Source organism: Xylaria bambusicola, assembly GCF_022495145.1.
Source record: "Xylaria bambusicola strain CBS 139988 unplaced genomic scaffold F5B22scaffold_7, whole genome shotgun sequence".
In the NCBI taxonomy this organism is placed as follows: Eukaryota; Fungi; Ascomycota; class Sordariomycetes; order Xylariales; family Xylariaceae; genus Xylaria; species Xylaria bambusicola.
Genome location: NW_025953560.1, coordinates 952,518 through 964,983, shown reverse-complemented (window position 1 = coordinate 964,983; position 12,466 = coordinate 952,518). Strand labels below are relative to the sequence as shown.

The 12,466-nt window shown below is 49.2% G+C and overlaps 4 protein-coding genes across 4 annotated transcripts; 2 read left to right on the top strand and 2 right to left on the bottom strand.

Annotated features, from left to right (window-relative positions):
* Nucleotides 1-653: 653 nt before the first annotated feature.
* Nucleotides 654-4,023, bottom strand: F5B22DRAFT_513934 (PRP1 splicing factor). The gene is made up of 2 exons (XM_047972563.1): nt 3,461-4,023; nt 654-3,349 (listed from the first exon to the last, which is right to left on the bottom strand). The coding sequence occupies exons 1-2, from the start codon at nt 3,823-3,825 to the stop codon at nt 907-909; spliced, it is 2,808 nt and encodes a 935-aa protein (XP_047834034.1). The 5' UTR covers nt 3,826-4,023; the 3' UTR covers nt 654-906.
* Nucleotides 4,024-4,183: 160 nt separating this feature from the next.
* F5B22DRAFT_595004 (dimethyladenosine transferase-like protein) lies at nt 4,184-7,057 on the top strand. Its single transcript, XM_047974099.1, has 17 exons — nt 4,184-4,436; nt 4,569-4,618; nt 4,682-4,725; nt 4,790-4,817; nt 4,980-5,033; nt 5,096-5,158; nt 5,287-5,330; nt 5,382-5,448; nt 5,529-5,558; nt 5,615-5,636; nt 5,691-5,718; nt 5,817-5,846; nt 5,900-5,920; nt 6,002-6,020; nt 6,144-6,226; nt 6,285-6,369; nt 6,442-7,057. The coding sequence occupies exons 1-17, from the start codon at nt 4,333-4,335 to the stop codon at nt 6,813-6,815; spliced, it is 1,146 nt and encodes a 381-aa protein (XP_047834033.1). The 5' UTR covers nt 4,184-4,332; the 3' UTR covers nt 6,816-7,057.
* Nucleotides 7,058-7,214: 157 nt separating this feature from the next.
* F5B22DRAFT_594997 (uncharacterized protein) lies at nt 7,215-8,357 on the bottom strand. Its single transcript, XM_047974098.1, has 3 exons — nt 7,921-8,357; nt 7,722-7,837; nt 7,215-7,604 (listed from the first exon to the last, which is right to left on the bottom strand). The coding sequence occupies exons 1-3, from the start codon at nt 8,030-8,032 to the stop codon at nt 7,437-7,439; spliced, it is 396 nt and encodes a 131-aa protein (XP_047834032.1). The 5' UTR covers nt 8,033-8,357; the 3' UTR covers nt 7,215-7,436.
* Nucleotides 8,358-9,446: 1,089 nt separating this feature from the next.
* Nucleotides 9,447-10,886, top strand: F5B22DRAFT_634373 (uncharacterized protein; the record flags this gene model as incomplete). Its single annotated transcript, XM_047976973.1, has 2 exons — nt 9,447-9,606; nt 9,769-10,886. 2 exons carry the CDS (start codon nt 9,447-9,449, stop codon nt 10,884-10,886), a joined length of 1,278 nt encoding a protein of 425 aa, XP_047834031.1.
* Between the last annotated feature and the right edge of the window lie 1,580 nt (nt 10,887-12,466).

Sequence of the window (12,466 nt, the reverse complement as noted above, 5' to 3'; positions counted from 1 at the left end):
GACTATTTACATACTCATTTATCATAGAATCAATCTATTCTAGTCTAATGATGAAACCACTAGTACTTTATCTACTCTCTTTCTAGCGTGCTTTGCCATTGTGGGTTTGTCTCGTGCGTAAGTAAGTACGTGGCGTGAGGAGATACCTATACTTCGCTTCTGTTGCTGGCATAGTAGTACTTTGAGCGAATACGGCCTCAATGCCTTAATGGGGTGGGTAGATTGATGTGAGACGATGTGCGTGTGCTTCTTTCCGCATGTGAGAGAGAAGAGGGGAGGAAGTACAGAGAGAGACGAGTATGTATGTATGCTATTCGATGCTGAAATACGCGCGTACGGACGTAAACTAGATGTGTACCACCGACACAGAGCTTTGGTGCGACTGCTGTACTCCTTCTGACACGCGAGAAGGCCAATGAGTAACCTGCCTTGACGATTAACCGGTGTACAATGGCTATAGCTGTAGGAGTAGATGAGAAGTCTTTGTATATAATGTACACCTAACACAAGACTTTCAAGATAGCAAGCCGAAGGAAGTACAATACCTCTACATTGCAGAACAAGACCGAAGGCGGACGGACTAGTGATATGTTTGATTGAATCTTGCGAGCCAGGACATATAATATATATATTCGTCCTTTTCCATCCCTGCCTACCCTAGGTAAGTAAGCTAAGCTGAGCTAATTCTTGGCAATCGTAATCATTCAGAACGGATACAGGTATGGCACAGGACCAATTTGATACAAGTACATATTTCGTAGACGAATTAACCCCCCCCATAATGCCGCGCGGTAACTTCGCGCAGCGCAAGGTATGGTATAAAGAAGCAGGCGGAGTAGGTAGGTCCTCGAGTTGAAAATAGATAGCGGGATGGTAAGGCTAGGCTGTAGTCTGAACCTGTCTGCCTCACCGTACTTCGGCAGCGACCATCTTGAGGATCTCCTCGGTGTTCTTCCGGGCATTCTTGGGCTCCTTGGCCACGCGCTGCCAGACTTCGCCGTGTCTGGGCTCGACGCTAACGCACTTCTTGATGACTTCCTCCCTCTTCTCCGGGGTGCCGTGCTCGACCAGGAACTTGTAGTACCACGCCCAGCTGTCTCCGAGATCCGAGTCCCGCACGAGGGCCCGCTCGAACCAGTTCTGGGCCTTGTCGAGCCGGCGCTCGCCCCAGAAGATGCGCGCCACAGCCACGAGGAGCACCGGGTCATTCTCTGCTTCCTTGACGGCCTCGACGGCTCGCGGCTTGCGCTGCTTCGGCTCCGTGAGGTGCCAGATCTTTTCTGCCCAGAGTAGGCCTTGCTTGTTCTTGGGTACGTCACGGCGCGCGCGCTCCATTAATGACTCGGCCTGTTTCATGTCGCCTGCGCGGAGCTCCAGGCGCACAGATTCGCACCACAGCTCGGGTGATTTGGGGATGGCGAGACGTGCCCTGTCAAGCACCGAGCGCGCTTTGGGGAGAAGACCCATCGACTCCTCAAGACGTGTGTAGAGGAGCCAGAGGGGAACGGAGCTGGGCACGGCCTTGGCGCCCGTCGCGTACGCTTCGCGGGCCTGCGGTTTCTTGCCCAGGGCGTCGTAGATTTGCCCTTTCATCATCCAGAGCTTTGGGTAGGCGGGGAAGAGATTTAGGGCCTCCTGGACAAGATCGAGGGCTTCGTCGAGGTTACCAAGCTGCCGCTCAAAGGCAACACTCTTCATCCACACACGATCCGTGGGTGCTTCCTGTCGAGCTTGCTTCAGCAAACCACGGGCTTGTTCTATCTGGTCGTTTTCGGCTTCAAGCTTGACGGCGGCGAGCCAAATATCTTCGTTGTTCGGGTTCTGCTGGAAGGCTCTGGCAAGGACACGGCGTGCATTGTCAACTTCTCCAGCTTGCCATTTCTCCTTTGCAAGCATCATCCACAGGACCTCGCTGTGAGGAACTGCGTTGACTGCCTTCTCCAGGACTTGCCAGAGATCCTCTCTCTTGCCAAAATTCCTCTCGAGATCTGCGGCTGCCAGCCATATGGTTTTGCTCGTGGGGAAGACACGTAAGGCATATGCATAAATAGCTCGAGCCGTTTCGTACATGCCCCTATTGATACTCCCACGCGCATCTTCTAACCACGTCTCTTTGCGATCATCGTCCTCGTCTAGGCCATAGCCTAAAGTCTCTCGAATAATCGCACCACATGATATGATAGCTCCCTCTTCTTCACATTTCTCAGCTTCCGTGATCCAATCTTCCCGCTTAGGCATAGCAGATTCTTTTGCTAAAACCTGGACTGCACGTTTCATAACATTAACCTTTTCACCTTCGCCGAGCTGCTCTTGTAATCTTGTAGCGGCTATCCAAATCTCATGAGACGTCCGGCAGTGTTTACGAGCTCTGTTCAACACCTTTTGGGCGTTCTCCGGAGTTTCTAAGCGAGCTAGTGCTAGCCATAGATCAACTGATAGTGGAATAAGTTCGGTGGCCTTTGCGAGGAGCAATTTCGCATCTTCGGGGTCTTCTTCAAGGTTGACAGCTTCCTTCCACAGGGCTTCAGATTCAGGGATATGATCTAGAGCATGGCGAATCACTCGTTTCTTGGATCGTGCATCATCTTCGAGCTTCATCGCCTCTACCCATAATCTGACTGAGCGGTTGTTTTTCTTGATGGCATTTGCAGCGATGATCCTGGCGTTACGCTGATCGTTTAAGCGGATGTTTTCCAGCCACACATCTTCGCTCTTGGGACAATGTTCACAACCACGAGCTATGACGTTGCGCGCTGCTACTATTTTACCAGCCAACTCTTCAAGACGTGCCGCTGCAATCCAGCCGGGACCATTGTTCGGATTTGTCTTGATGACCGACTCAAGTAATTCTCTAACTCGGTTGATATCACCAACCTGGGCAGCACTTTCGGGTAATTGTGATTTTGCAAGGCTCGTGAGATAGCCCTTAGGATCCACACTGGTCGCACTTCCGGAGGTGGTACTGGTTCCATTCTGAGAGGCCTGGTCAAGTCGGACTTGTAGCACCTTGTCTCTTGCCTGTCCGATCTTCGCGAAATCCGTCACCGTTCCATCGGTTGCATTCGCAGAAGAGCTGGCGGTAGAGGCAGAGCCATCGTCAGCGACAGTCGTTCCAAGCTCTCCCGTGCTACTCGCCGCGGCAAGAACACTGTCAGGTACGGCATAAAAGCGTTGATGCCGTGCCTGCCTAGCCCGTTTGTTCCTACCAGTAAGGTCTCCTACCTCAGGTAATGAGGCCCACTCGTCTTCGGTAATGCTCTCAAGGCCTCGTTTCAGGTCGGCGAACTGCTGGGAAATCTTGGGGTTCTTGCGTTCGTATTCTTCCCTTTCTGCTTTCTCGCGCGCTTCCCTAGTCGAGTAACAATCGTCGGTAATCTGCTCAACTACTTTCGAGATGAACTGTGAACTAACTGGAAAAGAAAGGGGGGATGCGGCTCTGGGAGAAGGTGATAGTACTAACCTCCTGACTCTTCGGCGTTTATCCATCTTCTCATCTATCTCGCGATATATCCGATCCGCTTCGTCATCGTCCTTGTCATATATACCGCCGGCAAATAGGCCAACCTCATTGTCCGGGTCCTGGAATCGTTCATCGTTGTTGTCCTCCTCCTCAGCAGCCTGATCTTTCTTCTTTCCAGAGACCGCATCGCTAAAGCCGAGTTGGGCTGCACGCTTCGCAAGGGCTTCCTTGATCTGATCTTCTGAGGGGCCCTCCCGTGCCGGCCCTAAGTCTGAACGCGTGGTAAACCCAGTAGCACCACGTCCCAGACCAGCAACATAGTTTTCGGGCGCGGGCTGAGACAGGAAATCGCGTCGGCCCGTCATGATGGCGACGCGAGATGTGGTAGATTGCCGTCACAGCGTTATCGGGTAATTGCAACGTGATAACGTGTTTAAGAGTGATATTGAATGATATGGAGTTTTGCGCAATAGACGCTGGCAGGCTGTAGAAATTGAGACCAAGAGTTGATGTTGGGAACTTGAAGCTTAACCTGGGAAAATGCGACTGGCTGCGTACCTCTCTGGCTGCTGGTTGCGCAGCGCTCGTAGGCACTAAGGTGAGCTGCCTGGGCTCGCCTGGGGTCGTCTGAGGCCCACCTAAACGATAAGATAACGCTATTCAGTGGGGATAACTGCAGCCCACTTTGAAGATCCATCAAAAAAGATGCTGTATCGATTGACTGACTGCCCCTCGAACCTCGAACTCACTGAAGGTAATAAGGACGTTGCTCACTTTCGCACTTCTTATATACTAGACAGTCTATACTTGTGATCCTACATTCAACCGAGAGAAAAATCTGCCCCGAGAGCGCGACTTTCGTATTGCCCAGGATGGGGAAAGCTAAGACATCGAAGCGTGGGAATGCGACAGGGCCATATGAGCGCCCGTCCAAATCCAAGAACAATGCTGCCGTCAACAATGTGTTCAAATTCACGTGAGTATTGCTACAAGATGAGAGTCTTTCTCATTAGTCATTTCACCTTATCATTTTGCCAATAATCGTTGATTGTTTGGATTACCAAAATAATAATTAAGAAGTCAACGACTAATACTATATCTCTTATAGCAAGGACTTGGGCCAACACATTTTGAAGAACCCTGGTATCGCGCAGGCTAGTACGCATCCCATACTTTCATTTCCATTTCCTAGGAGATCCTTTAACTCACCCTCTGGTACAGTTGTGGATAAAGCTTATTTGAAGCCAACTGATGTCGTTTTGGAGGTAAGATGACCACTCGTCCTGACCATCTTTCATCTTGCTCGGCATCTCCTAACGGAGTTTGTAGGTCGGTCCCGGAACCGGAAATTTAACAGGTAATTGCAACCCTTGGATCCATTTGCTTGCTGTTATAGCCGACCGTCGAGGGCATACTTGCCTCACGGGGCGACAAGCATGTCCCAGATATATGTGACACTCTTTGAACAACCTGATTTATTTCAGTGGAAAGAGCAGTGACTGACTCTAGCGTACTACAGTTCAAATTTTGAATCAAGCGAGAAAAGTCATCGCCTGTGAAATGGACCCCAGAAGTGAGTCTACCCCTATTTTGCATCTCGCCATTATGCTCTAGTACTGACTCGAAATTTTATAGTGGCTGCTGAGGTTACAAAACGTGTTCAAGGCAAACCTGAACAAAAACGGCTAGAGGTCATATGTAAGTATCTTGCTATTTCGTCTTCCTTTTGGGTGGGGGGGGGGGGGGGAGATTCGCTATGTTTGTGCAATCATGAGGCATCGAAATCTCCTCTTTGAGGGGTGAGGGCTAATCCTTCCGTCCAACAGTGGGCGATGTGATCAAGACGGATTTGACAGATATGAACTTTGATGTAAGTTGAAAAAATTCATCTGTCTTAGGAGACCACTGACAAAGGAGGAAGGTGTGCATCAGCAACACACCCTATCAGATCTCATCACCACTTATATTCAAGTTGCTGAGATTACCAAGTGAGTCTATTCTAGCATCCTGGTTGTTTGAAGCTTTGAGTTATCTATGGTTTTCTAATCACTAACTGTTGAGCATCTAGAGCCGCCACGCACATGTATCTTGATGTTCCGTAAGTACTGTCGTCAAACCAGTGGGCTTCCTATAGCTAATGAAATCTATGTGTAGAGAGAGAATTTGCAATGCGTTTGTCAGTTTGAGCTTACTTTCTATGCATTGAAGATTGGTAACTAACAGAAGCCAGAACTGCGCGGCCAGGAGATCCTCTCTATGTGAGCAATTCCATATTGATCGACGCTATATGCGTTAGATGCTCATGCTCGAGGCATCTATTATTAATCCTAAGTTATATGTGCTAACTTCCGTAAAGGGCAGACTGGCGGTTAACGCGCAGCTTTATGTAAGATTCTCAATTCCCATCTCAATTCAGTGACATGCTAACAAGTTTACCAGGCCAAGATATCACATGTTTTAGTTAGTAACCTTTCTACCCTTAATCTATCTACTTGATATCTAGAGAGGACTAGTCAAAGTTAACAAAAATTCAACTTGAAGAAAGTTGGCAGGGCAAATTGTGAGTGCTGAACTCAGTTTTCGGATTCTATTCAAGTCGGCGACTGCATATCATTATGCCAGCACTCACCCAAGCCCCACACAACCGTCGAGAAAGTACTGCTGACTATATCAAATATTCTAGTCCGCCCTCCCCCTCAGGTAGACTCTAGTGTGGTTAGGCTAGAGATCAAAACATCAGACCGGCCAAATATCAGTTTCGAAGAGGTAGGATCTTGAACATGTTATCTACCTTAGAACCAAGTCTATACTAATCCCATTGAAGTTTGACGGAATGTTGAGGATTTGTTTCAACCGACCGCGCAAGATTCTACGATCCGCGTTTCTCGGTAGTAAAGAAGTGCTCAAGCGTAGGTCCATCCTGATTTTACTCATACCTAGGCAACGGCCTGCTCAGGGGCAGTTACTAATGCCTAGTATAGTCATAGAAACGAACTATCGCCTTTGGTGCGCGCAGAACGATATTCCTATCGACGAAAGCCTCGTTGACGATGCTGGAGAGGACGAAGATATGGAGGTTGACGATAACGACAATGATCCTTCTAATATGGACGTCGACGGAGATGATAATGAATTGCCCTCATTCTTTGGCGCAACGAAAACTACAGATGAAGGTACTGTAGCCAAAACAAAATCATCTGGCAAAAAGACCCGTCTTGCTGTCTTGGTCAAGGAGAAAGTGCGCAAAGTGCTTGAGGAGACCGAGCTCGCCGAGAGCAGAAGCGCAAAGATGGATGAAAACTCTTTCTTGAGACTTCTCGCGGCGTTCCATGCTGAGGGTATACACTTCTCGTAAAAGGGCGTGATCGACGAGATTGCTTAGGGATGAAGAACCTCAAAGAGCGATCTTGTATGTCCTATGTACGAATCGCGCAGAGCTGGAGTTTGGCGTTGAGGTAGAGTGACGACACTGAATGACAATACCCTACTTTGTATTCAGCCAGTGTCATTTGTCTAAGAATAGAATGAAGCTTTTGTTACCAATTAACCAAAACGCAATAGGAACATGTGAAATGCCGAAGCACATGGTGTTGATCTGATGCAAGGTCTTGTGTGAATATCTTGGATCCTTGTGAATTGCGCCTCAGATTTCACTGATAGACACAGCACAATCGGTAAGGGGAAAAAAAAAGGGGGGGGGGGTGTGGGGGGGGGCGGTGGGCAAACTAGACAAGCACGGATGTTGGCGCAACTATTTCAGGAATATCGGATGACGATTATGATTTGAAGTTAGAATAATTTGATACAGGAGACGTAATTAACTAAGCGTATAACATAACCAGCCTTTCGTTTCGCCTGTGCACAGCGTACGAATTTCCACCATACGCATCCCTCACGGAACAATTATATCGGAGCGGAATGCGGAATAGGGAACCATGCTCTCGAGAAACTGATGTTCTCGTACTCGTCGGCAATTTTACTTGCCACCGAACCAACTCGAAATGCCGCTCTTCGCCTTGGAAGCTTCGTTCTCGACCTTCTTGTCGAACTCGTCGATCTTCTTCAAGGTGGCGTCTCTGGCATCCTTTGTGTAGGCCTGGGCCTCGGCCTTGGCCCTGGCTAGCTCGGCCTCCGTCTTGCTTAACTATTATCGCAACAAGTTAACCTCCGAGTCAAGTTCACCGATGAAGAGGGAAGGAAGGTATGTCGATTCAAGGCTGATAAAGGAAAAAGCGTGAGATAAAAAAAGAAAGGAACGTACAGCGCTGTCAATCTTGGCACCGGCCTGTCTGCCGAGTACCTCGGCGTCCTTCTGAGCCTCCTGGCCGCGACCAGGTAGCTCGCCCTTGACCTTGGAAGATAGCTTGTGTGCGTCGGCTGCAATTGTTCGCGTGTTAGCACTCGCATTGGCAGAAACGTCCATAGATAGATAGGGTGATTGATGTCTTTGTCGTGCGTACCTTCGGCTTGTTTCTGGGCCACCTTTCCATCACCGCCTGCGGTGTAGAGGTAGTATCCGATACCAGCAGCGGCAGTGCCGCCGATGAGAAGAGGTACCCTGGATCGAGACATTGTAGTTGTTTTTTTTTAAAGAGGTGTTTGATTAGATTAAATGTTTAGTTTGAAATGATACAAGACAGCGGGCGTAGTAGTACAGTGTTGAGGAGGAGGATGATGATGATGGTGTGTGATGTCGGATTGGGATTGGATGGCGGGAGAAGAAAGGAAAAAGGAGGGGTTTCTCTTTTTTAAATATCAAGTGGCATGACGCTCAGTCGGTTCTGCTACGACAGGCTTTCTCCTCATGGTGTCGTCCTCGATCGAGCATTGCTGGTGGTGGTTAAGCTCGCCCGCTGTTTTGGAGCTCTTTCGGGGGGCAGACATGACGTAACATAGCTAATTTCTACAGCGAGGTTGCTCCGGAATGCGGGGGCAGTACCGGGCCTGCAAGTATGGGGAGACAGGTTAGTGCACTCTATGTACTGGGTACCCCCGCTACCCTTCTATCATACGCCGCTATGGCCCCTAGTCCTTGTCCACTGTACTCTAAGCCTCAGTGGATATCTTGGTGGGTCTGTGGCCCGTCCATGCTTTACTATTATTTCCCAGACTTTCGACGGGAGCCTCTCAGCGAGACAATGCATTCATCCATCCATTTCGACTCGAAATTTTTCAAAAAGCCATGTGTATGCTGACAAAGAAGTCAAGTCATTACATCATTGAAGCTACTCTAGGCCCCTCTACAAGGCTTTTACGTTCCATCAACACCAACACCCTATCCAGACAACATCTGCTGATTTGACCTCTCTGAAGGACCCTGTAGGTATAGCATGAGCGGACTTGTTCTTTTTTCTTTTTTTTTTTTTTCCTCTGGTCTTCACGATGCTTGTAGAACCTACGTATTGAGAGTCAGCCATGTTCACCTCTACTCCCTCCCAGCATGTGCTTGCCTAGGTAGACGCTATAATACCCACAACACCAATCTTTGAACAGATTCAAAAGGCCTCCCATCACAAATAGTTGTATTACGACAGGCAGTCCCCTTCGCGTTATGGCCTAGTGTCTCGTCGGCAGACAGACTCGCCAAGGGGTTACTCTACCGCTAGACACTGCAGCAGCGAGCTAAACCTGCCCCATTGCAGCCGCCATCGTCATCACCGATGCCACTAGCTCTAGCCTCGATATCTAGCCTCTTGCTTCGTTCCTCTAGTGCCGTCTCCAGTTCAACTCGTCGTCTCCTTGCCGACTACCCGCTTGCTTGCTTCACTTCTGGTCTCCCGCCCATGTAGCCCTTTCTTTTCTGTTCTTCTTCTTGTACCAGGGGTGAGACGACGGCACAGGACACCGAGTCGCGATTCATTGTTCTATAACACCTGTTAATAATTCCTAATTCCCTTTAGCCAAGTCCCACGAGCCCGTCAGGTGCTGTGCATCTGCGTCGCCGCCGCCCGCTCGCTACTATGTGGAAACGTGACAAGCTCTAGTCATGCCCAATCATCGAGCGTCCCTGCGCAGCTCTCGTCGCGTGCCTCCGCTCGCCGACAAAGACATTGACCACGAGATCAGCCTCGTTGACCGCGACGAACCCGTTACTTCCCCCGTAGCCAAGCGCTTGAGTGTCCGGACAAGCTATTCGAGCCAATTGAGTCAGATCGCGAGCCCGTCCACTCCCAACCAACCCCTCGCTCGCTCTGATTCTCGAGCTCCGCTGGCCCAGAATGCTAGTGAACAGGGAAAGCTACCTAACAATGGAGAATTAGACCCCGGTCTATCTCAGACTCCTTGTATAAGCGAACATCCTGAACAAGGCGAGGTCGACGAGGTCGAGTCTTCGAGCCCAGAAGGAAGTTCGGGTGCGGATCAGAATACAAGTCTTCAGGCGCCGCCAACCCGACTTAGTACGGATAATACAGAACCCGGCGGCCGTCGACGCCCGACAAATGAAATTGAATCGGAAATTGACGTACTTTACGAGAACCAGCGTGGCGGGTTTCTATGCGGCATCCCTCTTTTCTCTTCTGCGGCATTGGGGAACCTGGACCCCCCAGCCTGGACCAATTTTGCCCACAAGCCCAGCCCCACTGATATCTACACAGCTCAGGTTCCTGATCCGAGCTGGCAATGGGCTTGGCCCGAGTGGCGTATAAACCGTGACGAGGAAATCCAGACCGATAGCGACGGCTGGGAATATTCGTTCATGTTTTCTAAAAAATTCTCCTGGCACGCTCCTAAGTGGTATAGCTCATTTGTTCGAAGAAGGGCATGGATTAGGAGACGAATAAAAATAGGCACGGGGTATCAAGGTATGGATGATCAGGCCATGAACCCAACCTACTTTTCCGTGTTATCCAAGAAACAGACCTTGAGCCCCTTCGCGACTATAGACGAGGTCGGGAGAATCAGTACAGAAAGGCAGTCTGGAATGTCGCGGGATAGGTCAGGGGCAGATGCGGAGGAAAGCTCTCCGGACTCGCTGGAGATCAAAACCACTGAAGATTTGATGGCTATTCTTGGACAATTACGGATTGACCGCGAGAGACTCGAGGCAGTCGAAAACTACATTGAGAATTGTACAGACGACCTGCTGCACCTACAGGATTACATGCACGAGATCATGTCCATGTTTGTCTTTCAGGCATCTCGGAAAACACTGTTGACGCAACTCACACAATTGCATGATGATGGAACAAGTAAAACGAAGAAAGGAAAATCGGCAAAAACGCCCAAAGCGGAAAATCTCGCGGCGGCTATCAAGCATGCCGACGAGGAAGTGCGCAAGTTGGAATATTGGAGCGATATCAAAGGGATGGCTGAGAATGGCGAAGCAGCTGGCGCTGTGGATCATCAGAAGGGGTGGGACTCTGGCTGGCAGGGCATCGACAAGAGTGGTGCGAAGGGTATCGACAATGACGAACTTCCGCAATAATGGCATCCACAGACATGAGTTATGCAAAAGATGTAGCATGCATACATACACTACAAAAAGGCAAGGGCTCATTTTACCATTTTGTCAATTTTTTTTTGGTTTCGTTTTTGTTTTTGGTATACCCCTTACGAAGGAATTATAGATGCATATAGTATTGGTATGTGGCATCCCAGATTCTCAGCGCAAAACAAGATGGGCAGTAGTACTTTGAGGTACGAAACCACCTTCATCTCACATTATCTATCGATAAATCTTGGTCAACCCACCCTTGCCCGTTGAGGTGTAACGCATGCGACGAAGTTATTGGGTGGGTTATTCTATTTACGGCCCTCGCATAATCAATTATTCGACGCCCAGGAACCGTTACCCGTCAAGTTCTGCCGTAGACTGGGTCGAGAACGTTTTTGTATCACCGCGTGTGTGTGGCACATGTTCGGCCCAGCCGCAGCCGTTGAATGCCTGGCGAAAGAACCGGGTAATATATAAGCCAAGAGGAACCACTCGAATGCGGCTCTAATGAATAAAAGGGCTAGATCGCGTCTATCTATACGATAGTGTATTCTAGAAGGGGCAGCTGAGTGCAAAATGGATGTTATGGGAACTGCTACTGTGCAGGTAGACGCTTGGATGGATGGTTGGTTGGTTGATGGCTTTTCGCTTTCCGTGGGGGTGGGAATGAAGAACCCCCCTGGCATCTTTTGCGAGATGTAACCCTACGCCACACCCGTGGGTGATACTGCATCCGAGAAGCGACGTCTTGCGAGGAATGCTGCCTATTCGTTATCTACAGTACATACCTACCTAGGTACTCGACATGTTGTCTGCTCTTCATTATTTTTTTTTTATCTATTCCCAAAGCTATTTAGTTTACCACCTACCTATCTACCGCGCACAGTATATATCTGTATATCCCGCAATGGGTCGCGTCATATCGTTAGCGAGCTTACCTTACCTTACATCCATCCCGCTCGCTTACATTGCTTGAAGTGTACTTATGTATGAGATCCGAGACCCCATCCCGCGTCGAAGACGAGGAAGAGTTCAGCTCTTTGCGATCAGTGAGGGCGCTTCGTATGGGGTATATATCGTACCATATCCCGTCCCATACCGGCTTGGTGAGATCCCTATCGGGATATTTTATCTATCTACATTATCTAGCGATTTCCCGTTCCTTGCATGAGGAGATAGGCGATATCTTTTATGTAGGACTTTTTTTTTTTTCTTTTACTGTTCTGTCCGGTTCAGACGGGACCCGAAGTAGGGGCCAAAGCTGCTTTGCCCGTTGTCTTCGCGCTATCTAGGAGGGTTTTATCCGCGAATTGAATGCTGAAGATATCGTCGCAGCGGGGAAAATGTCCGTGATATTGGCACTAGTTCTCTGCAGCGAGGTGAGAGGGTTCTTGGTTTTGCCTATTCTAGAGGAATACTCCTGCACTGTCCTGTCCTGTCCCACGTTGCTGCATGATGTACAGTATGGATGTATGGTGAGGTAACCTCTTAGGGTGCCATGGGAATAAACCAATTGGTTATGTGTGCAATCTATGTATGCTTCCGAGTCTTCCAGAGTAGTTTTAGCATTG

Excerpts from the sequence above, each read along its gene's own strand:
- F5B22DRAFT_513934 (XM_047972563.1), bottom strand. The coding sequence starts at position 3,825 with ATGACGGGCCGACGCGATTTCCTGTCTCAGCCCGCGCCCGAAAACTAT. Across the intron at positions 3,350-3,460 it reads AAACGCCGAAGAGTCAGGAG|GGAAGCGCGCGAGAAAGCAG; the intron begins GTTAGTACTATC and ends TTACTCGACTAG.
- F5B22DRAFT_595004 (XM_047974099.1), top strand. The coding sequence starts at position 4,333 with ATGGGGAAAGCTAAGACATCGAAGCGTGGGAATGCGACAGGGCCATAT. Across the intron at positions 4,619-4,681 it reads CCCTGGTATCGCGCAGGCTA|TTGTGGATAAAGCTTATTTG; the intron begins GTACGCATCCCA and ends CCTCTGGTACAG. Across the intron at positions 6,370-6,441 it reads TAGTAAAGAAGTGCTCAAGC|TCATAGAAACGAACTATCGC; the intron begins GTAGGTCCATCC and ends TGCCTAGTATAG.
- F5B22DRAFT_594997 (XM_047974098.1), bottom strand. The coding sequence starts at position 8,032 with ATGTCTCGATCCAGGGTACCTCTTCTCATCGGCGGCACTGCCGCTGCT. Across the intron at positions 7,838-7,920 it reads GGCCCAGAAACAAGCCGAAG|CCGACGCACACAAGCTATCT; the intron begins GTACGCACGACA and ends GAACAATTGCAG. Across the intron at positions 7,605-7,721 it reads GTGCCAAGATTGACAGCGCT|TTAAGCAAGACGGAGGCCGA; the intron begins GTACGTTCCTTT and ends TTGCGATAATAG.